Source organism: Platalea leucorodia, assembly GCF_965183815.1.
Source record: "Platalea leucorodia genome assembly, chromosome: 4".
NCBI lineage: Eukaryota > Metazoa > Chordata > Aves > Pelecaniformes > Threskiornithidae > Platalea > Platalea leucorodia.
In genome coordinates this window covers 23,540,594-23,568,465 of record NC_138826.1, presented here as the reverse complement: position 1 = coordinate 23,568,465, position 27,872 = coordinate 23,540,594, and the positions used below count along the sequence as shown (strand labels likewise).

Here is a 27,872-nt window from a genome sequence, read left to right as displayed (position 1 = left end):
AGGAAAATGATCCATTCTTAGTGTTTTCTGTTGTGTTTTTTTTTTGGGGGGGGGGGGGAGGTGTTTTTCGTTTTTTCCTCCTATTAGCAGGTTCTTACTAGCAGTCTAGCCGTGAAGACAGTGGAAGAGAAACACACCAGCCTTTCATATTTGTATCTGTGGGGCAGATCTTGCAGCCTCTGTCTAGGAGGTTGGTTTTGTAAGCTTTTGGCAGCCTTGCTTCATCGGTCTGCTGCCTCTGTCAAGTAAATGTAGTAATAACAGTGACCTGTGCGAGGACGTTGCCTGGGCTAGGTTTAGAGGATTACGCTGCACAAATCTACAATAACTGCACTAAAATCAATGGCATGTCTCTTGATTTTCACTGAGGCAGTGATGTGGATTCTGGCCCTAGCACACATCCCATGTAAGTCATTTTGCAAAATAAGTAGAGATAAAACTAGTTTGACTCTGCAGTTAATTAAGTGCTAATATGTCTGTTTGGGTTGGAAAGGATCTGAACCTAAAGTAGCACATGTGCAGCAACACCCTGCCCAGACCTTGGCCTGGGATCTGTCCGTGCTCCCTCTCATGCCAAGCTGCTGTGTGTTGCTTGGCCCGAGAATGCGAGGCAGCATTCTCCAGGTATGTCACAACTCAGCCAAGGCACAGCATGAGACTGAGCCATTTGGACTTACGTTGGGCCGGGGCCGTGCAGTGACACCTGCCTGTGACACTGTTGAGTTGAGATCTGGTCCGTGTCTTCTGCTGCCCAAGCTCTGGAAGTGTGCTGCTGCAAACCTTGTGCCTTGGGGGCTATCTCTTGCCCAGGGAGTGGGACAGAGTCTGCACTGAGGCTTTGCTGCAAGGCTGCAGAGGGCTATTGTTTAATTCAGCAGAAGACCTGATCCTGGAGTCCAAGTCCCGAACCCAGCCATTAACCGGAATTTAGCTAAATGCCCTGAATTAAACACAGGGCACTACGCGTGCCAGGAAGGAGTTTAACGTAGCTCACTAAGCTTAGTTAACCGAAGCAAGTAACCTGCAGCTGCAGCCCCCCTGGCACTAGCTGCACCACGACACTTTTCCCCCCGGTCCAGCCTGGGTGACGGAATAGATACCCACTGCTGGTCAAGTACTAAACATATAGGCTTTTTTAATTAACTGATGCCACCTCTTACTTAAACTCATTTGCTCTGGCAGTTTTAACCGTAATCAATGGCTCCCCTTTAATCAGCTGTCCCCTGGGTGGAGTGTTTGCGTATAAGTCAGCTCTGGGCTGTTTCAGGGAGCCTCCTGCAACTCAATAAGAAACATGGGTGAGAGTGACTAACCTTAACTCTAGTCTTTGACTTACAAGTCATCTCTTGCTTTCTGAAGTCCAAATAAACGGCATCACAAAGGTCAGACTGTGCAGGACTCGGCAATAATTCTGATGGTGGAGCATATCCCCTCCTAAACCCTAACCTTAGTCCTAATCCTGGTTCTAGCTCTGGCCATTATATGGATATCCCGATGCTTCCAGTTTGTAAGTGTGGTGCCACACACTTTGTTGATTTTGTTGATACCAGCATGTAACTGACTTGAGCAGGGGAATTTGGTGGGAAACTGACTGTGGAGAGATTCCTGTTACAAACCTTATCTCTGAGCAGTGACCCTTGTCTTCATCTTGCACTAGGAACCAACTGTTGCCTGAAAATTAGGCTTTTGACCCCTTGTGATGGCTGATACTAGAAGAGTTTTATTTCCTGGTGTAAAAGAACATTCAAGCTCTCACAGAAGTCTTGCCTTTCTTCTTCCCTTCCTTAAAAAGCCAGTTAAGTCATTTGCAGTTGTCTACATGAATGGTGCTTGCTGTTTTTCAGAGCATGGGGCTTTCCTTTAAAGGGCTTTGCCTGCTGCATATTCAAGCAGAGGAATTTAGCAGCATGAGGGACGATATAGGTCTCATGTCTCCAAACCACAAGCTCCCATTTACCTTTCCTGCTTAACAGTGCCTGAACATCCTAGTCCACTGTGCCAAGGAAAAGTGTCATGAACACCATCAAGTTTTAAGTTTGTTTTTGGTGTTGTTTTTTTTTTTTTTTAAATACACACCCGTTTCCTTTTTCAGTAGCTGACTGCAGCAAGGGAGGGTTGTGGCGAGGTCTGTCTGCTTGGAGCGTGATGTCAGCGGAGCGTGCTGACTCCTGCCAGAGCCGTGGCAGGCATCGGCCAAGTCACTCTGGGGCTGTGTCTTCGCAGCATCACCAGAGATTTCAGCCAGGCCTGCTGCAAATCAGCAGCAGCAGAGTGCAGAAGATGCTGTGTATATATATACTGGCATGGCAAACTGCTATGAATTTTACCACAAAGATGCTGATCTCATTTTTCCAACAGGATTGGTAGAAGTTGTGAGTAGAGCTCAATCTTTGAAGGCAGCGCTGTCTGAGCTGTTCAGGTTTTTTTAACTCGCTCGCCAGTGAAAACAATATGTTTGCTTTCCTTGGCAATAGTCTTGCACAGAATGCTTATTAATTCACTTACCAAAGAAAATACGACATACTGCGTCCAAGTGGTTCATTTAAGTCCTGATCCAGGGTCCTCTGAAGATGTTTCTCACTGGTTTTGCACACAGACTTTTGAATGCAGAAATATAATCATACATGTGAATAGACGTACTTCAGGCTCAAAAAAAAAAAGCTTTAAAACCTTTGCTGTAGAATTGGACTGCACTTATTCAAATAAGTTTCCACCTTTCTTAAAATTGGGTAGTTTGATGTTGCCTCTCCTACCTTCAGTATCTTAACTGAAATTTCTCACACTTGTCCACCTTCTTTTCTTCTTCCCATTTTATTGGAAGAGAAATTAATTTTCAGTTTGTCTCAAGAACTGTATGACTAAATCCATATTTTAAGATCGCCGCTTACGCATTTTTTACCCCATTTGAAATTGACTTTTTGCTTACTTGTGGAGGCTGATACTTGGTGAAATGCTGTATCATCCTGTGGAAGTGTTTTCCCTTACTTGGAATGCAAGCTCAAGATACTTTTATCTGCCTTTGGAAAATAAAAAGGCATTCCACAACCTCCCATGCATTCCCCAAAGTCCTGAATCCCAAGACTGACTTCATTGTCTAAGCTGACCTTTGCCCATGAAAGAGCTACAGCCTTGTTATTATTTGATTACCATTATCTTTATTCTTCTAAATTAATTTAAACTGAGGCAAGAGTGATGACAAAATTACATTTCATCAAAAGGTGCAGCAGCCCATCGGTGGTGATGGCTCAGCGGCTGAACCAGCTTTGTTTTGGGTGTGACCATGGCAACATTAGGGGAAGGAAATGATGGAGTCGTCTTAGTATATTTACTCAATTATTTCACTTGCACTTCTCACCCAGATCCTAAGGGCGATCACTCAGTGTCATTTTCCCATCAAGAGTTTTTCCTCACTGCAGTGGGAAAGATTAAAATAACACATCTGCCTCTCCCCTCTGCTTAACTTTTCTTGACAAAAGTGGTCACAGCAAGAAAGAACAAGTTACTTGGTGACTAAGGTAATTTTAATGCTTGTGACACTGACCCGAGACGAGCATAACTTTCAGACTCTGCCATGCTCTCTGGTGACCGTGGGCCAGGCATTAAGCTCCGGACCCATGCGCTGGTGTGCGTGGCTGTATTGCCTCTTGGTAAAATGAGCAATAAAAGTCTTTATCCCTCAGACTGTGCCATGTCTTGTCAGACCTGGGCTCTGTGGGAGAAGGTTTGTCTTTTTTTTTTTTGTATTGTATTTGTAGGATACTGAGGTCAATGGGGCCTAGCTCTCTGTTTGCACTGAGTGAGCTTATGTAGGGAATGAGCTGAGAGACTAGCTTTGAGGGCAGTCAGCACCAGGACTGTCTCCAAAAAAGCTTGTCCATCTCCCTGAAGGCCACATACCCCATTTGCAGCAAGGCACAAGCATTAACGTCACCCCTCAAGAATGTCAGTGAAAACTCTTGGTTTGAGATGGATAGATCAGCTCTTCTTAACCACAGTAGATACGGGCTTTCAAACGTGAGGATGTTTTGTTTAGGTTTTTTTTTTTTTTTTTTTAAATGAGAAATAACCTCCAGACATGCAGCCGGAGGAGCTCTGGAAGTGAATCGTGGTATTTGTGGGATGACAATGACAGACAGCCACTTCTGTCTTCCCAAGGTTTCTTGAGAGTGCCTGCCCTGTCCTCCTCGTCCTCGCAGAGTGATGTCATTGTTTCCGTCTTGTGTATTCTGTCTCCTTGGATACGGCAAAGGCAGGGGCTATAGAAACTGGGTGTGTGGCTGGCTTGGCCTTTGATAAGGCTGTGCGTGTGTGGGCAATGCATGAATCAATAGGCATATAAAGTAACAACATGGTGTTTCGGACGAGGGAACCTCGCTGGCGTATCGCGACCTGCTGTTTTTGGTTAAAAGGCGTTACCGCATGGATGTGGAATGTGTCGGGGACGCAGAGGGAGAGGATGTGGGAAGCCAGCCTTGTTGTTTTACCCCCCTACAATAGCAAAACCCCAAACCCTTCCTAATTTCTAATCGGATTTCAAAGCATTGCAAAAGATCTTTCCATAGCTGAAAAACCCCAAAAAATAACAGAGGGAGAGGTGAAAGTAAAGGCACTTCTAAATACTTGTGATTGCAGCTGATGAAACATAGCGTGGGGTAGAGTTTGCCATGAAGACGTCCTCTTCTGAGCTATTGCTGCATGTTTGGTGTGAACAGCCTCCCCCCGGCACGCCGGCTGGGCACGAGCACGGCCAGAGCTCCCCGGGCGGCTTCGCAAGGGTGAGGATGGAGCCAGGGAGTTTGGCTGCCAATATCTGCTCTCCTTCCCTGCCCGCAGGACCGGAGTGCTCTCGTTCGCTGAGGTTTGGTCAGGGGCCCGTTTTCTTAGAGCTGAGTAAACATTTATACTGAGAAATGTTTAATCTTGTTTCCTCTTGGCGTGGCTCTTGAGGTGTGCAATCCAGGATTGCCCGCCCCGAGCCTCCGGGCTCTGACTTGGGACGCAAAAACATCCCGCGTTTATGGGGCCTGGTGGAGCAGCAGGTTCTGCCGGCTCACTCAGCTGCTTTGGGGGCCTGTGGGGCCGTGGGGGCTTTCGCTTCTCCCAGCAACTGCAGAGCCTGGGTACTAATTTTTTTTAATTTGTAACATGAGGTTGGAGTGAATCCCCTGACTCGAGAGTTGGAGCGTCAGGAAATAACTACACTGGCCAGTTTCTAAATCACGACTTCTCACCTGAAACTAGTTTTTGGTGGCTTCAAGCAGCCCCCCACGTCGTACTCGACCTGCCTTTCCTCCAGGGGCTGCAGTGAGGTGGCCTGGGAAGGGGCAGGGGGCAGGCAGGGGAGCGGGTGTGCTGCGGGTGCTGTGGCAGCGGGCAGTATCCAGCACCTCTGAGGCCCCAGCCCTGCCGGCTGCCTTCAGACTGTGCTGTGGGGAGAAGAAAAACCCGCTTCAGGGACAGGCTGCCTGACCCCTCACGTCTCGGTTGAGTTTATTTAGCAAGTACAAAAAGCCTCCAGGTTTTTCCTGTTTCTGGTGGCGGTGAGGTCAGTGCAGCTGGGGTGGCCTTGGCCACGTCACTGCGCAGCGGATGGGACCCAAGAGCCCACCCTCACCCCAGACTGCCCCCAACCTGCCCGAGGGCAACTGGGGCCATGGAGGCGTCCAGGTGGCTTTATGCCCCTGGTGCATGGGATGTGTCCCAGCTCAGCTGCTGGAGGGGCCTCATTCTGGGCTGTCCATCCGTCTGCTTCACTGACAGCTGGGAATTTCCCTGGAGCCCTGTGCTGCGATTCCTGGGAAAAGCAGGCCCTACAGTGGCAACCACATCCATCTCTGGTGCACAGTGAGGAGGAAGCAGCCGCCCATGCTGCCAGCCACTGGCCGGCCCCAGGCATGGAGGTGATGGCTGGCACAGCTGTGGGGATTTCACAGGCTGGGCTTCAGCGTCGCTGAGCATGGCCTGGCGCAAGCGGGACGAGAGGGAGGAAGGGGCCATTGTTTTCCCAGATAATTCCCCATGACGCAGCCTGCAGCCGGTGCGGTAGGAAATGCTGATCCGCTTCCTGCCCCGGCACAGGGACGTTTTCCCCATCCCAGCAGCCTGGCACTGTGGCTGGCAGCTCCCTGCCAGGAGGGCTGGGGTGGCAGGGGAAGCCCCTTGGCACCCAGCTGGAAGGACTGTGGTGCAACACCTGCAGTGCATGGGGGTGTCCTGCCACCAACAGCTGGCACCAGAAAACCCATCTGGCAGGAGACCTGTGTGTTTGACCTGAAGCTGGGGTACTAAAAACCTTGTTTGTCCTTGGGAGTGGGAGGTTTTTGTTTTTTTTTTTTTTTTTTCTCTTGGATGGGGGGATTTGCCCTGGTGCCTGGAGGACTTGGCAGCACACAGGATCATGCTTCAAAGACACTTGGAGCTTGTTGGCATAGAGGAGTTAGTTTCTGGTAGGGAGGAGGCTATTGGAGGAATGGCTCCTCCAGCAGTGCTTCCCTGAGTGGCCCTGCTCATGTTGGAAGTCAGTTTCTGCCCAACAGGGGACTTGCAGAAGATCGATCTATTGAACTAAGTGTGTAAACTGCAAGTGGATTAGTGGAACTGCCGCAATCCTCTTTGTACTCAACCCGTTGTCTTCTGGTTTACAATGTCCTCATGTTAAGTGGCTTATTTTCCTCCTTGGAAATCCACTTCATTTTGAAAGTGAAGCAAGATGAGACCTCTCTGAGTTCAGAAGCCGCACCCTGGCAGAGAAATCTGGGCTAACCCATTGTAGCTTGGGCTAGCCACTCCACCAGCCCCTCTGAAGACATACCTCAGCAAAGGAAGGAGACTGGTATCTGTGCAGACAAAGTGTTTTAACTATCACAGTATAGTAGTAAAATATTGCTCTTGAATATCCTACCTGGAGGCTTGGGAGCTTCCATACCCCAGCTTCAGACCAAAATAACCGCTGCCAGTACCCCTGCTCGCTGCTGACTGCAGCCCACTGCAGACAGGGCCGGCGCCAGGGGACTGAGGCATCGCCATGACTTGCAGGAAGGGTGAGGCAAGCGCTTCCGGATCTGCCTGCAGATGCCCACTGAAGATGTCTCCGAAAAGATCTAATATTAGTCACACTCCTCCGTACTACTGACAAAGAAAGAGCAGGTCATGCTCTGACTGGATAAGAGCATGTCCTTGTGTCTGACTGCAAGTTCTTCCCTTGCAAACAGACCATTGCTTACTGCTCTTGCAGTCTGTGCCCCAGCCAGGGATGCTGTTTAATGCTGCTTGCCCCATTTTCCTTGCGTTTGTCCTGGGAACGCCACAGCCTTAGAGATGCTGCAAACCCCAGGCATCTCAACTGCATAAACCAGGCACTGCCCCCACACATGTACACAGCATAGCAGTGTTTTTTGTACTAACATTTTTCATTTGCCTCCTGGTTGACAGGTTTTTGGGAGTGTCACATTTCTGATTTTTTTTTACAGTATTAAGTCAGAGGCTCTCGCATAAACACATGATTCCAGGAGCTGGGGCTTTAACAAAACTGCTGCACAGCACAGGGCCTGGATTGGCAGTTCTGGCAAATCCCTAGGTAAATACATTTGACAGTGAGAACACGTTATCTTTTGATCTTGGGATCATGAAAGCACTTGTTCTTTGCAGATTCCTTCCACAGCTCGAGCAGGAAGAGCAGCACGGTGTGACAGGAAGTGCTGGAGAACTTGGATTATCCAAATGCCTTTTATAATGTTACTGCCCTTGTAATACTTGTCTGTAGACTCTCGGGTTATACACCTGTGCTGTTCTCCAGATGGAATTTTTCTAATCTAATCTTCAGATACCACCTTCTGCACCGATATCTCTATTTAACCTGTTATAAACTCCCTTATAGTCAGCGGACTTTATCCACGAGAGCTACTACAGATGTCCTGACACTTTTGAAAGCTTCATTTATGGTCTTGGATGTTACTACACAGCAGAAAACCCAGCTGGTGGCCAAAAGTAGGCCAAAATCTCCTATGTGGATTCTGTGCCTGAGTGCACATTGCAGTTCTTCTTGGAGTCAAGGCACTAATGTGATTTCAGTCTCTCTCCTCCATCTGGCTGTCTATGTTCTCAGCACTTGTAGGAACTTAAACATCCTTGAGGCCTCCATCACTGTCAAACTGATTTGGTCTTGGCTGACAGATTCGAAGGTCCTTGGTGGGGGGTGGGAACATGCCCACGTGCATGTGGAGTACGTAACTGAGACACCTTACTTCCTTAGGAAATCAGAATTTAAAAAAATACTCTAAATTACTTCCCTTTCTCTAATTCTTGGTTAATACTTAAACATTTCTACAATACAGGTTGTGACATGTTTTCAACTTTGAGCCTATTTGACCTAAGAGTATAACCCCTTTAGCCTAAAACTTCTGCCTCTGTCTTTCATTAAACTGACTATTTATGTGCACATCTGAAAGCCTCTCCTACTTGTGGCCTCTGAATGGTGAGCTAACATGTGTATTTAATGCTGATATAAGATCACTGATACTTTTCCCCACGGTGTGATATACAGGCTGAAGTAATTTTTTTTTTTTTTGCTAAAACCCACAGTTTCTGCCATGGGAAAGACTTATTTTTATGAGCACTATTATGTGCTCTGAATGAGATTGCAACAAAGGGAGATTAGCTAATTACTCCAGGGTCTTTCTTCCTTTGGTGTGTGGGAAAGTTTCATGGCTGATAGCCATACGCATCGGCCAGAAAGCCGTGGGGAGCAGTCCTGCCACCCCACACCTGAACATGTTGAGCTACCCCACTGATTTCAAATGACTTGTAACTCATGAGTGCGTTTGGATCCACGCCGCTCTTGTCTGAGGGATCCTATGCTGTGGTTGATGCCATAAATAGCATTTGAGTGCCATGAAGCGAGATGACTCCCATCTGTCAGTCTGGGAACGCTAGCCAGCTGCTTAAGGAAGTCTGGGGACATAAAAGTGATTTAACGAAAAAAAATCTATAGGGGAATTTAGTCATCCTTGTTTCTAGTGAGTGTTTATGCTGTAACTATAGCTTTATCAAACAAATGCCATGAGATGTTCAAAGGGTGGTGAAGGCTCACTTCGTTACTGTAGAAGTCAGTGCCTGTATGGAGTGGGAGGGGGAACTGGTTGTATTAATTAGAGCTGGGAACCGTGGGCCCAGCCTGTTAAGAAGGGCCCTGTTTCATCCTGTGCCATTGGGTGTTAGCCCTGTAGTGAAGCCATTCCCAATCTCTACAGCTGGCTGAAACATTTCAAAACGCACTTTGGTGCCGTCTTTTAGCCCTGGATATTTCAGCCACCTCTGTGAATGTTAGTCCTTTCTTCTGCCTGCTCTAGTGAGGTCCCGCTGTGCTTACTCGTTGCTTTGGTCAAGCATCTTCTCTCGGGAGAAATAAGCCCTGGATGTTGTTATGTCTGCCCCAAGGCTGCTAATTCCCAGCCTGCTGAACTGGTGATGTGGCTTACAATTTTCCCCATTTTTGTTAGCACTGCCTGTGATTCAGAAGAGTCTTACCTCATGTCTTATTTAAATTGGGTTTGGCCCCTTTCTTATTAAATTCTAACCAGTGTTTCTAAGTATCCACTAGTACCTCTGGAAGGCTCCAGTATGCAGCAAACCCAGAACGTCTGGGTGATGTCTCATACTTCTGGCACTGAAGAGATCTCTGGCATTTAGCTGTCACTTGTCTGTGGACAGTCTTTTGTATTAACAAGAATCATCTTCCCACCTTTATTGTGGGAATTTCTTGTCCAGAAAGGCCAAAGTTGTTTGTCAAAGGCAGCTGTGAACCTCAGTCCTGGCTGAAGGAGCAGACATGCTCCAGAGCATTTGTAGCAATGCCAAAGCCATTCTTTCTGGGTTCCCCTTAACTAAGGAAAGCCAAGCTTTCAGATGTCGTTGAAGAGTGCTTCTCTTTCTGCCTCTCATCTTCACTTCTCCATAGAAATCAGTCCTGCTTTCAGGAATTGCAAGGAATGCTTGAAATTTGTAGTCTTGCATGAGAAGGTGGGTCCTGTGGCTTACTGTAGGCTTGCAGGAGCTCCCAGGCATGTGGCAGCTTGAGCTAATAGCTCTGGCAGTGTTTCTGAGCTCTTAAGTTTCCAGCATCTCAACTCTGAAATGCCCTGAAGGTCAGCCTGAAGCCATCCAGGACGGGGCCGGAGGCCCTCATGATGTGTGGAGAACACTCACCTGCTTTGGTGGTCATGTTTGCGTGCTCCTCAGCTGACACCACATGCAAAGGCCACCATTGCAGCAGCTGCTCGCTCCAAGCTGCCCCATCACATCCCACCTGCACGCCTGAGCACCTCTGATTTTTGCCTCTGCTCCTTTGCATGCAGGAAATAAGGCACATAGGAAGTGCACACAACCGGAGCGCGGTGCCCTTCACTGCTGCCACGGCTTCTGCCCCCAGAGTGATCACTGCTCAGTACAACAGCCCAGCAGGCCTCTACTCCTCAGAGAACATCCAGACCTTCAACAGTGCAGTGGAGTCAAAGACATCACCTGGGGCCCTGGAGCCTACCAAGCCGTAAGTATCTTCCTCGTCTCCTCTCCCTGCCCGTGCCCGCAGGGCAGGGCTCCAGGAGACGTGAGTTCGCTGCGAGGGTACCAATTTGTTAACCCAGAAAAGCTCTCTTTCAGGGCAAGGGAAGGAGCAGAGGCACGAGCATGGATGTGGTTCCCAGGGGCAGGGCTCGGATGGAGTGGGGAACATTTCATGAGATGCAGAAATGAAATTAATGCTATTGTGTTTCTTTGTTTAGCAGAGACCGACGCAGTTTCCGCGTGCGTTCAGCATGACATACCAGCCTGCTGGTCTGAACAGGTGCCTGATGATAGCTTGTTACGAGCACTTTGTAGAGATAGCGTTTTGTGCTGGCTTTGCGGGCAATGCTGGGCAGGAAGGGTACCAGCTAGCGCAGGAAGCACACACGTCCCCGTTCCTGGCTGTCCTGGGATTCATTGACAGGCTCTGCCTAAGTTTGGATCTTTCTATTTTTTATTATTGAACCTTGCTTTTCACAGGAGTTTTAAAAAGTAGCTGAAACATTCATACCTGTGTGAGTGATTTTGCGTATGGGATTGGAAGAGGTCCCAACCTTAAAAGGGCCTATTGATTTTTGTGGTTGCATCTGAGCTTCACCAGAGACATTACTTTATCCCAGAAGTCCAAAGTTCCTCTTTTTTTCATTGGAAGCATAAACCAGGAGCTTTCTGAAATCTTTCCGGCTGTGTTGGTCAAGCTGTTTAACTGCCCTAAGTGTCTGTATAGCAGTACCAAACTGCCGGGAAGACTTTGGCCGCTTTTACAACGAAAGATGCAAGACCAATGCTTTAGGTGATACTCTGCTAAATTCCTGACTTGTGAATGGGGAGACAAAAGTAACTTCAGCCTCTGCTTTTGCAGGGCACAAAGACCTGAGATTGTGGTTTAACACAAGGCTGAAAACTTGCCCCTGACTGAAACTGGCTTCTTGCACTGGCAGCCCCATCTGCAGCATGGGCCCTTCTAGGCAGAGTTACAGTGCTGCAGCTGGCAGATGAAGTGACAGATGTTTGTTCCTCATTTGCTTCTGGTAGACTGCAGCAGCCTCATTCAGGGGCTGAGCAAAGGCAGAGCAAGGACAAGGGAAATCTGACTTTGTGTTAACCCGATGGGACCATTTGGCAGTCAGATACCACCTCTGGTCTAGTCTGGAGTCCTCTCCAGGTGAGAGCACTCCCTGGAAGCCAGGTATATTTGGCTGGAAACTTGTGGGTGATCCCTTTTTCTTGCAGGGATCAGCAAAGAGGTGGGTTTCTTCTAGTGCTGTGGCTCACCTCCTAGCAGGAAGGTCCATTGCCAGCCCTGCTGCCTGTGGAGTAGATGGCATCACTTTCGTCCTTCTCTTGCTGAAATACAGCAAGTTGCAAAGGAATGCTGGGGGGACTGTGGATGAGACCTTTGATGCTAATACACTTTTGTTTACAGAGTCATCAAAAGCAAATGAATTGCTGCTGCTTTTCAGTGGGAGCCGGGGGGCCTCACCCTGCCATTAAAAACCCACTGTGGTCTCCCCAGTGCACAAGCACAGGATGTATAGGTTCTCCCTTCACACAGCCTTCCAGCTGCCTTTAAATTCTTGGCTGTCTGTTTTGCCGAATTATTTGTACATGGCCAATCTTGCTCTGGGTTTACCTGGCATTTATCTGCATCCCCATCCTGCACCCAGCAGACACAGAGCCTATCTGAACCCAGCAGCCTGATCCTGCCACTGCACATGGTGATGTGGGGACGTGGTTCATGGTCCATCCTTAGAGGGTGCGTGATGTAAATGCAGGGCTGTGGTACAGACAGAAACACCAGCGAACATCTTCACTGGATTTGGTGTCGCAAAGCAGGCAGGGAGGGCAGGGAGAAGCCCCACTGCTAAGCACATCTGTTTTGGGATCAGAGGTGAGATTGCCCCTCAGTAGCGTGCCCAGGCTAGCTTTGGGAAGGGCAGCAGTGAAGGTGGCATTCCTTGGCTGGACAGTGGGGCCATGTGTGTGTGCTCAGGTAGCTCGTTCATAGTGAAACCCCTGCTGTGCCATGTCTTCGTTGCTTTTACAACCCCTGCATTTGCTCATCAGTAGAGCGAATGCATTTTAGTTTTTGTATGGACACACCTGGAATGTGAGACCAGAGCCACAGCATTAGCCAAAAGCGTTTAATATAAAGTCATGTATTCAGTGGTGTGTCCCTCCGGCACAAGGAACAGACAGTATTCTGCAACTGTTTGTGTCGCTTGGAGTATTTGGTTTAGCCCTTCATTAATTTCTTCCTTCTTTCCTTTCTTCCTCCTCTGCATTTTTCCCTCAATTCCACAATCTAAAACCCAAATGAACCCCCCAAACAACCACAACTCAAACTGCCCATGTGAATGCATGGGCCCATAGGCGCCCATCGCCATCGAGCGCAATGCAGGCTCCCTTCGCCTCCGTCTATAACCCTCTGCAGGCGCAGAGCTCCGAGCTGCCGCAGCGGAGGCACAGCACCTCCTCCGTCCCCAGCCAAGTTCGAGTGGGGCCAGAGCAGCTGAAGCACGTGGCCCAGGTCTGCCCCAACAGCCCCGTGGAAGTGGAGGTGCCGGGACTCAAAGTGCTGCATGTGCAGTTCAATTCTCCCCTGCAGCTCTATTCGCAGAGCAACATCATGGATTCCCTGCAGGGGCAGATCTCTTCCATTAGCCCCGATTTCCCCAGGTAACCGGCCTGCTGCCTCTGCGGCCGGCTCGGCGCATCCGTTCATCCGCATCTCGGTGTACACGAATGCCTCGTCCCTGTCTGTGGCTCATGCCATTGGCTGGTCACAAGGAAACAGCTTTTACATTTCACCTTTCTGACATTAGTGCATGACTTTTCACAGGAGCTTTCTCTGCATTGTGTCTGTGTCCGACACCACAGGAAGCACCAAAACATCATTTCAGCCTGTCAGTGTGTCCATTGCCCCCTGCGCACCTGCGCAGCAGGGCCTTGACAGCAGCCGGTGGCTTTCCTGGAGGAGCCACCTGCAGCAGATGGATTTGCTGAGGGCAGGAGGATGCTTTATCCTGAAAGCTGGTGTTTCTCCTGCACTGAAGCAACTGTTGTTGTTTGCGACTGGAAGGTGCTGCCGCACGTGTCCTTGTGCTTTTGTTTCACTGGCTGTGGGCTGGGCCATGGACGTGTGCTGGGCGTGTTTTATTTCAGGCTGAAGCAGGTCCCCATGGGTCTCCATCTTTGGCTGATAACACTCATGAGTTTGGAGCAGCCTGAGCAGGCACCAGGCACATGGAGGACCCAGTCTGTGTTCCCTCCCCTGCCCACTTGTCTGCACAAGTTGCTGCTCTTGGGACTGCTTCTTTGCCTGTAGGAGCAGAGGGTGCTCAACATGCTCTGAAGTCTGCAGGAGCTGTGGAGAGCCTCAGCATCACAAGGCCTGGGTGCTCTTTGGCGTTTGCTTTGTGGCAGTTGGAAACCAGCTGGCCTGTGCCTCTAAATGACAGCCCACAGGGTTTTACAGGGAGGACTTCAGTATCGAGATGGGTGAAGCAGAAAGCACATTTAGCCATCTCACAGGAGGGCTCCAATCAAGGCTGAGTTGTTTCAGTAGATGTGAACCTTCAGCAGAGTTACCCCACTATGTGTCCAAGCAGCTTGCAGCTGTGTGACGTGTGGTCCAGGGAGGTGGTCAGTCCCATGGCCTCTGTGGGACAGAGCAAAAGGGCACAGCCAGATCTCATAGCTCCTCGGTTGCTCACAGTCTCCTCCTGGGCTGAGCACAACGTGCTTCAAAGAAGAAAAGTTGGCGTCCTCACCCATGGACCCACACAGCCAAGTTTTGCAGTGTGCCAGCAGCCAACAGATAATGGGAGGCTGTGGATTTACCCCTGCCTTGTTAGTCAGTACAGTTACTTGCTGTAAGTCACCGCTCTGGCTCGTAGATAGCATGCACGCCAGGAGCGGTCACGCTCTGCTGGCTGGCTGTGCTGTCCGGACAGCTGATAACATTGACAAAGGAGCCCCAGGCGTCAGCAATTGTTTCATGGCAAAAGCGAGCGCTCCAAGTACTGGGCCTTCCTGTAGCCCAGCTTTGAAGTCCTTGTAGACTTTACAAACTGTGCTAGCATAAAATAGTAAAATGACGTTACTAAAGAATAAACTGTGCTTTTTCTGAAGACACTGTACAAGGCTGTGTCTTTATGGTTTTTATTACCATTTTCTTGCCGATTTTCAAAGCTCAGTGATCGAGTCTTATTCAGCCAGCATTGCAAGTTGCCCGTCGTAGAAGCAGTGAAATCCACTAACGGTTGTGTGAGTCTGAAATCCAGTAAAGGTTGTTGGAGTTGTCCCTTACAAAGTTTCTGCATCGGGGAACTCCTGTGTGTGGAAAAGGACACCAGTTGCTGGTGATTACTGCAGATAAAGTACCTGTGTAACAGGAGGTGCCATAAATCAGCTGACATACGGAGACTCATTATCCTGCAGGCACAATTCCAATGCCTGTGGCCTTGCCCATTCAAAAGATGCATGTGCTTTTTGGTGTTTTTTTTTTCTTTAAGCAGCATAGCCTTCTGTCCTGACAAGTTGAGTATTTCACTATGCTGGGACAAATTCTAGGAGTTGGGTTTTTTTATAGTCTTTTGGAAGTCTTGTGTATGCAAGTATATCTACAGGGTGCATACCTTGGGAGAGCTGAGCTGTATGTTTTGCACACTGTCACAATGCATGGTTGAAATGTGATGGCGTTGTTTGACTGTAGCGCGCTTTAAGATGATTTAGCCTTTGGTTTTTGAATGCATGTTAGTGAAACATTCTTGGTATGCAAACTGCAATGAATGACAGGCTTCTCGCCTAATGTTTTTATGGGTGGATAGAGTGGTGGGAGTATATGAATTTAGATAAGATGAATGTAATGTGGAGCATGGATTCATTTGGGATAACCTAGGACATTTTCTGTGTAATAGAAGGCACATCGTTATTTGATTTTCAATGAGAGGCTTCAGTAAATGAGATTCAGGCTTCAAGGGTTCAACTGCTTGCAAGTCTAATGTGCTTCCTGCTCCACTGAAAATTACTAAAGATGGAAACATTTTATTAAATTCTTTCTATGGAAATAGCATTTTATAACACGTGCTATGATTTTGCCTCTGATGCTTGAAGAGTTTATTATGTAGAGTAACTCCCAGATGACTCAATTGCACATTGGCATGGAAAGCATGCAGTTGCCTCCTCAAGAAGAAGATTTCCCTCTGCAATTTAGTCTGAACTTCAGGATGTTTATGTACTTTTCAGGCAATCACAGGGTGCAGGGATGGTGAAACCTAATAGACCATTTACATTTATAAGGCTGCGTTATGTAATTGAGCTCAGAGGAGACTTGTCAGTTGTGTCATTTTTCCAGAGATGTTTTATTCCAGCCACAGAATACAAGGCAGGCAGGAACGTCCTGTGTCATTTAGTCCATCACCTAGCCCAGCATTTGGTCAATTTAAACCATTGATTTAAATCATTCCCAGTGGATATTTGCCCAGACTCTTTTTAAATCCTTTCGTATGGAGGTTGCTCACCAGTCCACGTCAATCTCCTCTGGTATTTCAGCATCTGTCTTTTGGAAGGCTTTTCCCAAGGGATATTCCGAATATCCTCCTGCAGTTTTAAGCCCATAGTTTACCCTGTACCCAGTGGATGTGGAGAACATCCTAGGTACTGCTTCCAGCCTCTTTTTTTTCCCCCTAAAGACCCTTCCAGTGGCACAATGATGACCACCCTTTCAGCCACCGTGCACTGTGAAAAGCTGCCCCTGAAGCACCTCGGGCTCTAGGCTGAGGTGCAAGTCCCTGGTGATGTGAGTGGCAGCCGCAGTGCCTCAGGAGGCAGCTGAAAGAAAGGCTTAGTCTCAGCAGGCAGAAATGTCCTCCGCCCTTAACCTGCTCATTAACCTTAGTTAAATGCTGTAAATGGGCTGTGGCTCAGAGTCTCCACCTATAAAATGGAAATAACACTCACTTGAAAACCAAATTAAATTATTGCAATCAGAGGATCTTTTAGTTAGATCCTACAGCTGTTACTTTGTGAAGGTGGCCTTTAGGACCAATTTGTAGTGTATTTGCAAAGATTTCATTTTAATGGAATAAACTTTACTTAATTTGAGATTCACAGTGGTGTAAGGTAGCAGTCTAAGGTAATTTATGCATGCAAGGAAAATGCATAGATGGCACAGCTACCATGTGGGATCCCTATCCCAGTACGAGTTCTTTATTTTCCTATTAACAGAGCAGTGATTTCCTGGGCAGAAAGTTTTAGTTTCTGGAGTATATAGTACTTGCGATGCAGGAAGAACAGAGCAGTGATTTCCTGGGCAGAAAGTTTTAGTTTCTGGAGTATATAGTACTTGCGATGCAGGAAGAACACTTGGGGACTGGCTGGAGGTGGTCGGTGAGAACCTGTTGACAGTGGCGTACACGGATAGCCCAGCATTTGGATCCCGCCCGGGCTGCAGCTGTTTTGTGCGAGCACATCTAGCACCTCTGTGTTCTATGGCGTCCTGTTTTATGTTTGTTTTGCATGTTCATTCTTCATGTTCATATGATGCATTGTGACAATTTTGCTGAAGGACCTGGCTTTAGTTTTCAGCAATTCAACAAGCGTATTCTCTGTTCCTTCCACAGTTTAGCTCAGCATAACCAGCCCCCAGGCGGCATTGTCATCGACAGAGAATCTGAGGTTTACAAGATGCTCCAGGAGAATCAAGAGTCAAATGAGCCACCCAGACAATCTGCTTCCTTCCTCGTGTTGCAAGAGATTTTGGAGTCAGAAGAGAAAGGTAAGCACTCACTACACGCCTAATTTGAGTGTGTTTTCCCTTTTGCCATTCCTTGGGCTGTGTACAGTGTTTAAGAGTAACATCTAAAACTTTGTTTTCCTTCTTCCTTAGCTGGTGATTGTTCAAGGTAGCGTGTGTAGATGGCTTCCACAGAAACAGACCCTTTCACTAGCTTTACTCCTAAATTTCCTCTCCTTGATTAGTTTCAGTGTCTATGGGCCCGTATTGTTGCTTACTCATTGAGTGAGTGCTCAAGAAATAAATCCCTACACCATTCAGTTGTCAAGAAGGAATTTTAAAAGTTGCAAAAACTCTACTTTCTAAGGTTTTGCCCTTTAAGATAATATTCACTGATTAAAGACCATCTTAGATTCAAGACTTTGAATGGTACCACAAGATACAGCACTCTTCAGTGAGTCTTAAAGGTTCTGATCTCCATCCCTCTACACAAGAAAAAGGATCCACTTTTGCAGCTGAATGTAAAAATATGGAGGCTGGGTTACAGTGAGCAGTTCATAGCTTTTAATCTCTGAAACTTCGCTCTGCTTGGCATTCTTGAGCTGACATCTGGACTTGTGTGGTTCAGGGCTATAGACTTTAAGATAAAAAAGCCAGTTAACTTAGGTGGGGGCCAAATCATACGCTCTTCTCCCCTTGAATAAAATAAATTAAACAAATAAATAGGAAAAGAATTCCAAGAATGACTTTTTTTTCCTTAGGCCAGTTGAGACTTTGTCTTTTGTGTTATTAGCTTGGCAGTGGAACATTCAGTTTCATCCAACAAAAGCCTGTTGCTGAGATATTTGCCACAAAGGGAAACAGATCAGCCAAGTGCTGGTAAGTCTGAGGGATCTGTAAGGAAAGAGCAAAATGAAGGAAATAAGGAAACAATAGGAAGAAAGAAACCAGGATTTTGTAGTCTTTAATATGCTGTTAAAATACCTACCTGAAAGCATCTCTTAAATATTGAGTGTTTGCAACTTGCCCTTCAGGGTTCAGCTCCTGCATGGAAGGGACTGGAGTAACCGTGACTTCTCTCGCATCCAAGGTCCTCCTCTGTGCTTAGTAGTGCTGAAGAAGATAAGAAGCAAAACCCACTCTATTTTATCTTTTTCTTTGAAGATTTATTTGCAGCATTATTGGGATTCTCTGGCACAAGGTTTGCCTGCCCGATCACAGGCCAGGATAGGCTTTGGCATTGCTCCACCGTGAGCTGATAATCACCCATGCAGAGCAGGGCTCGGAGGTTATGCAGCCCCAAAGGAATGTCTGTCCCCGAGGAGACAGTGCCCCGGCCTGCCGCGCTGCTCGGCCGGGCTCAAACACCACTGCTGCTGAGTCAGCTCATGTCTGCAGCGATAAACAGCAGATAAATAGCATGTTTGTTGGCTGCTTCTCCAAGCCTGCCTTCAGGCAGTGGCTTGTGAGTAGCAGCAGGGAGCTATCTCCTCAGCTGGGACAAGTCCCTCAGGGCATCGCTGACTGCATCGGCTGTGCTGGCTTACACCAGCTGAGAGCCTGGCCCCGGACACGGGGTCTGTGTGTGGGTGCTGGTGTGTGGAAGCACCACGGCTGGTCTGTGTTTAGACCTGACCCTGCGCTCTTAGGTGGAGGGTGTTTTGCAGGGCAGAACAGGTTATGTTTCCTGTGGGTATTTGATTAAGCTCATTCCTTTAGAGAGATTTAAAAACATGCTGTCAATGATGTTTTTGATGTGAGCGAAGTGCTGTTTGAGGCAGAGGGAATGAGCAGCAGTGATAGAGAAGAGCCTGAAAATGTGGTTGCTGCCGGTTCCTTCCCAGCAAGGGTCACTTGCGGTATTCTGTCAGAGGCCAGGTGCTTCCTGCTGTGTTTGGAGGGACCAGCATCTCTGCACAGAGCTGGGTACAAACCTCTGAGCTGAAGGCTGCCCCAGAGGCAAAGCAGCGCAGTGTCACCCGCCCCACGGGTGAGCAGTGGCACTTGGGCTGTTCTCTGTGCTTGGCTGGGTGACAGGGAGGTGCAGTGGGCAGTTCCCCAGCTTTTCCCCTCAGCTCTTCTGTCAGTGGTGCTGCCCTGGACTGTGACATGTGCCTGACCTTGCTGGTCACCAGGGTGTGCCTTTGGAGAGTTTGTCCTTCCCTTACACCAGGAACAACCGGTGCAGTGTGCTCTTGGCTTGACATTAGTCAGAAGGGTTTTATCAGCATCCCTCCTAGTCCGAGGTGGCACGGGTCTGCCCATCGACCCCCCTCTGTTTCTGGTGAAACATTGTGAGAGTCTCTGCAGCCGTCTTTCCCTTGTTGCCTGCTATTGAACCTCTTGCAAAAGTCATATAGATAGGACTAGTCATATCAATGGTGCCATTTTGTAAGAAGAGGCTCCTTTTTCACTGCAGATATGTAAAGAAAGACTTGCTGTGTATCCTGCATCTAGGATCCACTGCTGTTGTAGGCATCCAGGTCAGCAGATGTCTCCTGTGAAGGACCTGCAGGACATCCCTGCCCCAGAGAGGTTGCACTAGGGAGATGCTGTCCCTGGAGCATGCTACGCAGCGGCAGGAGAGCACAAGGTTATCCCCAGTGTCCCAGGGTCCTGCCACAGCAAGGAGTTTGTTAACCAACTCTTCCAGGAGTCTTGGGGGAGCCAGTCCCACTGTACACCAGACAGCAGACTGGAAAAGGACTTTGACAGTCCTCCCTAGTCTGCCAGGACACCCACCTCCTCTTTCTGAGCCCAAATCCGGCGATCAGCTTGACCCTGTGTGTGTGATCAGGACACAACAGGCAGACTCTGGTGCTGCCAAGGCTGGGGCTGAGGCTTTGCTTTGCTTTGTGCATCTGTGCATGCGAGACACAGCAGCTAAAGTCTGATAGGCTTTCAAGATGAGAAGAGACAGTATCGTCTCGTCTGACTGCCCACAGTCTTCAGGCCCTCAGGTTTCCAGGGCCAGGTTCAGCTGTGTCCCTTCTCTCTCTCCTCACCACACACCCTAAATCCCCCCCCCACTTTCCATGCATGTATCCCTGCCTCAGATCTGGGGTTAAAGAACATCACCCCTCCCTAGCAGAGCATCTGCTTGGGAGGAAGAGCCTAGAGCCACGCATCTCACATGCTCTGAAGCACTCTCCTTCCACCCCCCAGGAGACCCTACCAAACCATCTGGATTTAGGAGTGTCAAAGCCCCCACCACAAAGGTGGCCTCGTCGATTGGGAATGCCCAGAAGCTGCCCATGTGTGAGAAGTGTGGATCTGGCATTGTGTAAGTAAGCCTGTACCTGGGGTTGCAGGCCGTGGCTGAGCATCCCATGCCTGTGCAAGGGGCTGAGGCGCTGCACCCGAAACACCACCTACCCACATCCAGTGCATCCAGGAGCCAGCTCAGGGCACGTTTATTCTCACCAGCTTTGATAATGCTAATTCTGCAGTTCCCTGCAGTGAGGGAGGAGTTGGGTTTCCCTCTGCAGATCCATATCGATAGAAACCAAAGCAAGTCCCTGTGAGACAGTTGCTGCAGTGTTTTGCTTCCTACCTGAAATCTGTTTACAGCACCCAGAAACCAAATTACCTTTCCATTCAGGGCCAGTGTATTTAATGATACTCATATCTTGGCACTCCCAGCCGTGGAGTGGGGACTTGCCCTGGTGGTCAGAGGCAATGTGGACTGGGAAAGCTGCATTCCCCTCCCCACTCTGCTCTAAGATCACACACCTCTGCTGTGTCTACGCAGACATAATTTAGTTGTCTTCATGTGGGTATATCCAACTTCCAGCACAGCAGGGGCATGAGTTTGATACAGAGCTGCTGTACCATAAGTGTGACAGCACAGGGGACCCAACCCACACCTTTGATTCACCATTCAGTTTCTCAACCACAAATTCTTCCCTACAACCCCCTTAGCTTACCAGTTGACTCCAGCAGGCAAGTGCTAGTAGCCCACCTGCATTGTCATGGAAGAATTCAGATTTCTCCCAGGCTATCAGATTGTTGCTGAGACGAAGTACACTGTGATTGCATGGTCCTGGCATGCCTGGAGCACTAAGGACTGGCAGAGTCATTACAGAGGCAATCCTAGCCTGTAAAATATGAATCAAAGACAAACCCTACAATTATTCTACCAGCTGGGTAGCTCTAGAGAGAAAGCACAAGGCTATGAATAGCACTAAAAGCTAATGAATTATGGAAAATATAGATGGCTGCTGGAACAAAATGATACTCCTGGCAAATTGTTGTGTTGCTGCTGGTGGTAGTTAACGAGTTGCTATGTAGTTCTCCTCCTCATCTGCCAGGCTAAGCTATGAAATTTTCCAGTAAGAGCTGGCCCACATTTGGCTGTATCCATTCACTGAAGCTCCCGAGCAGCAGCGTCTGAGATCAGAGCCAGGATCTTGTCTCTGTGCTTCTCCCATATATACCTGGCACATCCATCACTAGCAAAAAAGGGCAGTGGCTGGCTGTGCAGCCTTCATCCCCCTCAGTTGGTGGTGGCAGTCATTTCTGGATTTGTTCTGCAATCCAGTTGGTTTGGACCTGGATTTTGCTCCCCCAGATGGTCAAGCCAATGCCTGTCATTCGATCCTGGGCATTTGAAGGCTGTTGCGCTGTCTCCAGCCATCAGCCGAAGATGCCATCACAGTGATTCTTGCCACCACAGGTGATAGGAAAGTCCCCGTGAAACTTAGGCAGGCCAATGCTAGGAAACACTCTGCAGAGGAGGGCTCCCATGCTGGCACATGTTGGACTCTAAAAGTGCTGTTAACATCTGCCTGACCAGAGGTAGGGCCCATATTTTGACTTGTTGGGAGCAGGAGAAAATTGTCCACCTTCAGCGCTGGTGTGGGTCTGGGCTGGGTGGGAGGTGGCTGGGAAAGAGGGAGGCAGCAGTGGGTGCCTGGCGCTGAGAGGTGCTGGTTCCTTCCCCAGAGGGGTGTTTGTGAAGATCCGGGACAAACAGCGTCACCCCGAGTGCTATGTGTGCAGTGACTGCGGCACCAACCTCAAGCAGAAAGGACACTTCTTTGTGGAAGACCAAATCTACTGCGAGAAGCACGCCCGGGAGCGGGTGGTTCCCCCAGAGGGCTATGAGGTGGTCACCGTCTTCCCAAAGTAAACTGCGCTGCTCACAAAGCCAGTGTGGATGGTTTCTCCTCTGCTGCTTTTCCTTGGAAAGCATTGTCCCTGCCCCCCTGCTGAATCTTGTTTGCAATAAGGAATGCTAGGCATGGCTTTGAATTTCCTTGCCATTATTAATCCTCCATCTGTTCACATGAGATGTCACTAATTGTTCAACATTCTTTTCGTCTCCTCTTTCACTGTTTGGGTTTTTTTAATACACAGAATTATTTTTTTTTCTCCTCCTTTGTGCTGTCAATTGCACAGAAAAATCCGAGGCCAAAGTCAGATTACAACTCTTCTGTGTCCCAGTTATTTGCCTTCTGCTTGCATTCAATAAACGGGGTGAATCCACAAGGCAGATGTGTCTGCTTTCTCCTGGTATCCCTCTGCACTGGACCAGAGTTCCCGGGGCAGCAGAATAGGTGCCCAGTGTGCATGGCTGTGTTTACCCTGGAGAACAGTGGGAGGGAATTACAAAATTGAGTCAAACTAGTCTCGCATGCTGCCCAGCTGCTGTTAGCAGATGCCTGCTGGCATCCAGCAAGGGCCAGGTGGGCACAGCCAAGCCACAGACCATAGCTGGCACTGGTGGCCTGTCCCTGGTGCAAGGCAGCTGATAGCTGGATCCTCTGGGTCCAGCACTGCTTCACGATGACGGGACTGGGCACATCAATGCTTTCCGTTACTGCATCACGCAGGCGCCCCTCCGTTCCCCACAGTCACAAACTGAGCTCTATGAAAAAATGTCCACTTGATGCTTGCTGGAAACCAGGGAGTCCTGGAGCAAAGAGGGAAAGGTTTGAGTGGCCATAGTCCCTGTCCCTGTTCCATCTGTCCCTGTCCATTCTGTGCCGGCTCCCGCCCCCGCACCGCAGGCTCGGGGCTGGGTATAGGTTGGTCAGGGTGAGTCTCACCACCACACACCCCTGCTCCAACCCAGGGCAGACCCCATGGCCATGGTTGTTTCTGTCTGCAGACATTTGGGACAGTCCCTGTGCAAGGCCCCGTGTGGCTGCCAGAGGCGTCGCCCGGCTCCCCGTGCCACCAGACATGCATGGCTGCTGGAGGGTGCCTTTGGGGTTGGTGTGGGGAGGGGGGCACATGCCCCATGTGCACTGGATGAGGGGCTGATGGTGCCCGAGCAACGGTGCCTCCACCCATGTATAGCAAAAAGCTGGTCTGCGGTGAAGTTACTTCTCTGCTCACACTTCTGAATGAGATAATGGCTGTTCTTCTGGTGTAAAAATAAATGGTTTCTAAGATGTAGTGTCATCTTTGCTTTAAAACAAATTGCCGGAGGTTGAAAACAGAAGGGTTTGTAGCTGCATACAGTCTCTCTCTGGCAGGCACAGGGCCGCCTCCACCCCTGGGATTAGTGGGTGCATCTGCAACAGCTATGGACAGGGTCATGCGCCTGTCCTGGAAAGTCCTGGCCATCTCCAGCAACGCTTTACTGCTGCGCCCCATGTTTCCTCTCCTTCACGATGAATCACACCACAGCACAGCTGCCTTGCAAAAAAAAAAAAGCCAAAAGACCCAACAAAACCAAACCAAAACACAACCCAAAACCAAATCCTTATCTAAGGTAAAGCTGACCTGGCACCAAGATTATAAGCCTCCCACTGTCCAGCTCAACTGTACAGCTTTTTGGCAGGTTTGGGAGGGGACTAATTCACCGACCCAGCTAATTTTAGCTCATCCCCTCAGGCTCCTTCTATGGGCAGTGGCAAGCTAGGATGGCATAGCTCAACCAGCAAACTCCTTGTCCAGCTCATCCCTGGGAAAAGCCTGCCTTCTCTGTGCTGCCGGCACATGCCTGCACACCGACCTGCGCAAACTCCAGATGCTAGCACAAGCAGCTTTATTTTTCAGGGTGAGAGTGGGTTTTTTGGCCTGCTGGGGTGGCATCTCCCCTCGCTGCTGCTAATGGGGGTTAATTCTTTCCCCTCCGCAGCGCATTTCCCTCTGTGCTGCAGCGCTGGCAGGTGCAGGCAGGCTGCACTGGACAAAAAGCCAAAAAGGGCTGAAGGAGTAAACCCGTAGGAACAGATTGCTCTGGCCGCATCTCAGATCGGTGCTCAGGCCCTGCCCTGGTGTGGAACCATGGCTGCTCCCAGCACTGCACGCTCCGTGCTGCACACTTTCTCAGCAGGCTGGGGGCTCCTGGCTGCCCGCCACCCCTGGCTGGCTGCTTGCCTTGTGGGAAGAAAATGCTGGCCGCTGGGGCCATCTAGTGTGCTGCACCCCAACGCCAGGGTGTGGGCTGAGCCCTCCAGCGTGTGCAAAGTCACCAACTGTTTTCATACTGTACAAACGTCCATCACCAAAACGTGGCTCATTCCAGATAACCTCACGAGCTTGCTCTTGCGTCAGGGGGTCAGGACGGAAGAGCCTGAACCATGCCTGGCATTTCCCCTGCCCTCCCCACCCCGGCCCCGCGCTGCAAACAGACCACAAGCTCTGCTTTGTCCAGGGCTGTGTGCTTTATCGCCCAGGCCGAGCCCCTGCAGTGAAGCCTGGCAGCACTGCTGGGAAAACACTGATTGTGCGGGGTGCCGGGAACTACAAAACGTTTGTGGGATAGCTCTGGAGGTGTAGGCTTCTAATGCAGATACCAGTGTTGATCCAATTTATTACTATGAGAACAGGCTAGCGAGGCAATTCACATCGTTACTTGGGGAGGACTTCCATCACTCTCTGCTGTAGCTTGCTGAAAAAAGAATGTAGGACAAAATATTTGGCAACTGCAGTGTTCACTGTAGTCTGACTTTCCAAATTCCTCTGGAGTTTAACAGTTGGCATCTGGAGTTTGTCAACAATAACAAAATAGGTTAAATGGGGTCACGCCTGCAACCACACTGAGCCGCCTGCTCCAGAAGTTAGCAATAATGTAAGATAATGTGTAAAAGGTTCCTATTGGAGAGTGTCAGGCAGTTTTTAAGTGAGCTAGCATCCTGCCAAAGAGCGACCGTCTCACGTAGGTGTGCAGCACAGCACAAAGCACAACCTGTCATTTTTAATACAGATTACTTGGGTTTCTGGCTGTGGCCTCTCCCTGCCACCCCACATCTCCCATTCCTCCTTGTGCAGCAGACGGGGGTTGTGTACTGCTGCTCCCTGTTGGCTTGTGGGAGCCCGGCGGCACGGGGTGCCAAGCTCAGCCTGGAGTGGAAAGCCGGGGAGCACAGCATGAGCCATGGGCCACGGCAGGCTGGAGAGGAGAGCTTGCGTGGGATGAAGGAGCACACCTCCCTTCCAAGCCGAGAACACAAATCACTACTTTTAAAAACCACAGTTTTTACACAGCTGAAAAGACCCCACTGCTGGCAGTGACTCAACAGAGCTGGCCCCCAGGAGATAAAGCAGATAGAAAAGGGTTAAAAACAAACAAACAGCATCATCAAGACAGACCTCTCATTGTCTCCTCCTCCCACCCCACCCCACCCCATCACCACCACACTCCCCTCAGCACTGAGCAGCATGGGCAGTTGCTCCGGCTTGCACATTTAAGTTTCATTTGCTAATGGCAACCCTGTGACTGTTGTCAAGGTGGGGTCTTGGCAGCTCAAACATCATCTTTGCTAGGCAGGTAAGTAAAAATACCTGAATGATGGTATGTGCGGAGTGCATTCGAGTACTGGTGAAATGCCATTGAATAGATTCTAACATGTGAGATAGGTTTACCACACATTTTCTTGTCATCCCTGGAAAAACCATGAGCAGCCTCTCCCCAGCTCTCCCTGGCAAAGAATATGAGTTGCTTGCCAGATTTAAAAAAGAAAAAAAAGAGAAACGTGCATATAGACACACAGTAGCAACACACAAGCAAGCTGAGACCCCATCTTTCTGTCCATACATTTGGTCTCAACAACTCAAACATCCACAGACACCCCCAACAGGAGGAACAACAACTGAGCATACCTGGGTGCAGCATGGGGCAAGAGCACCGCTTCCAAGTCACCACGACAAATCTATGCTTCAAGGATTTGTCTTCTATCTACTGAAATATTTTTTCCCTTTAATGGACAATATCAAGGGGATGTTATTTCACCTAGAACAATTTAAAAATGTTAGCACCAGTCACCCCCCTCACCCCAACCCTCCTCACGTTGTCATTACTGCATTTGCTTCTGATCTCCCCCCATCTGTACAAAGGAAGATGGCTTTTTGAAACAAACACCAGCATCCCTCACAGCGTGCCCCAGGCTTTGCCCCTGGGCATTAAGGGCACAAATACTGGACTGCCCCTTCATAGTTCAGGCGGATAGCAAGCGTGAACATTACTCTCAACTGCAGGAATAAGACATGCAAGGTCATGCCAAGAAGGTACTGGGCTTGCTTTGATCAACAACATTCACAGTACTTTGGGAGCCAAAAAAAAAAGGGGGGGGGGGACAGAGAGATGGGCTCCTCTGGCAGCAAGCAAAAAATGCATTGCTTTCACTTTTTGAAGGTAGGCTAGAAAAACAGCTACAGATCTGCAGTCTCTCTAAATAACATCAAGCTCCACACATTGCTAAACAGTGACCACTTTTCACTAATGCTACCATTAGTATTAGTGCCAGTTTATGCATTTTTAGGAAGGCAGTAATTATTATTAAATTATTATTAAATCCTAGCTGTGCTGGCTATGGGATAGAAACTCTTGTTCATTTTTATTTTCCACCATATTGCTCTGCAGTGACATTCAGGTAGCTGTGCAGGCTGAGCAGGGTAAATCAGTCTTCAGAAGTTAGGTAAGCCCGCATGGAAGCAGTTATGTCAGTTATTATTAAAACTTTTACAATTATTCCACTTAGATACTTTTGTAGATACATCATTTACTCTTAAATCTTGTAGTAGGTCTTCGCTAGCATAAAACAATGCACGAAGGAGACTAGCATAGTAGCCCAGCAAATATAAGTAACACGTGGAGACAGCACATGTTGGACTTTGCATTATTCAGGCTAATAAGTAACTGGGCAGAAAACTTAGAAACTTTTGTCTCCAGCAATTAGAAACAAGACAGGGCTTTCAACAGGCAAAGGTCAAAGCCAGCCTACTCATTAACAGATTTATTTGTTCCCTTATAGAGGTACGGATAAACATCTCTCACTAATATAAAATAACTTTCTCTAAATCAGGCTAACATTACTCTCTATGGAGAGTAAGAATGATCATAAAGTGACTGGAAACTAGTTTCCAAAGTCTGATACATTAGGTAGGATTTTATTTTATTCCAAGTTACCTATGCCTTGGCATAACTAGCACAACTGCAACTGTGACAGCTCCAACTGCAATTCCATGACTGCAGCTTCTAATTGCACGTAGATGACATTTTCACAAAGCAGAATTGAAAGTTTAAAAGCCACTTAATGCCCAAGTTGAAAATCATTGCTTACAGCTGGCTCTTAGAGGCTACATATGCAAGTAATATCCTTCACCTGTCTTTTCTGCT

General features: G+C 48.7%; 1 protein-coding gene across 1 annotated transcript in view; it reads left to right on the top strand.

Moving 5' to 3' along the window:
* PDLIM1 (PDZ and LIM domain 1) overlaps positions 1-22,790 on the top strand; it is a 45,447-nt gene extending 22,657 nt beyond the window's left edge. Inside the window, exons 4-7 of the mRNA XM_082308806.1 lie at positions 10,353-10,543; positions 17,187-17,341; positions 20,465-20,582; positions 22,244-22,790. Of these exons, the coding sequence (XP_082164932.1) occupies positions 10,353-10,543; positions 17,187-17,341; positions 20,465-20,582; positions 22,244-22,430 (651 nt within the window). The 3' untranslated portion in view covers positions 22,431-22,790. The remainder of the gene's footprint in view (positions 1-10,352; positions 10,544-17,186; positions 17,342-20,464; positions 20,583-22,243) is intronic.
* Positions 22,791-27,872: the final 5,082 nt, after the last annotated feature.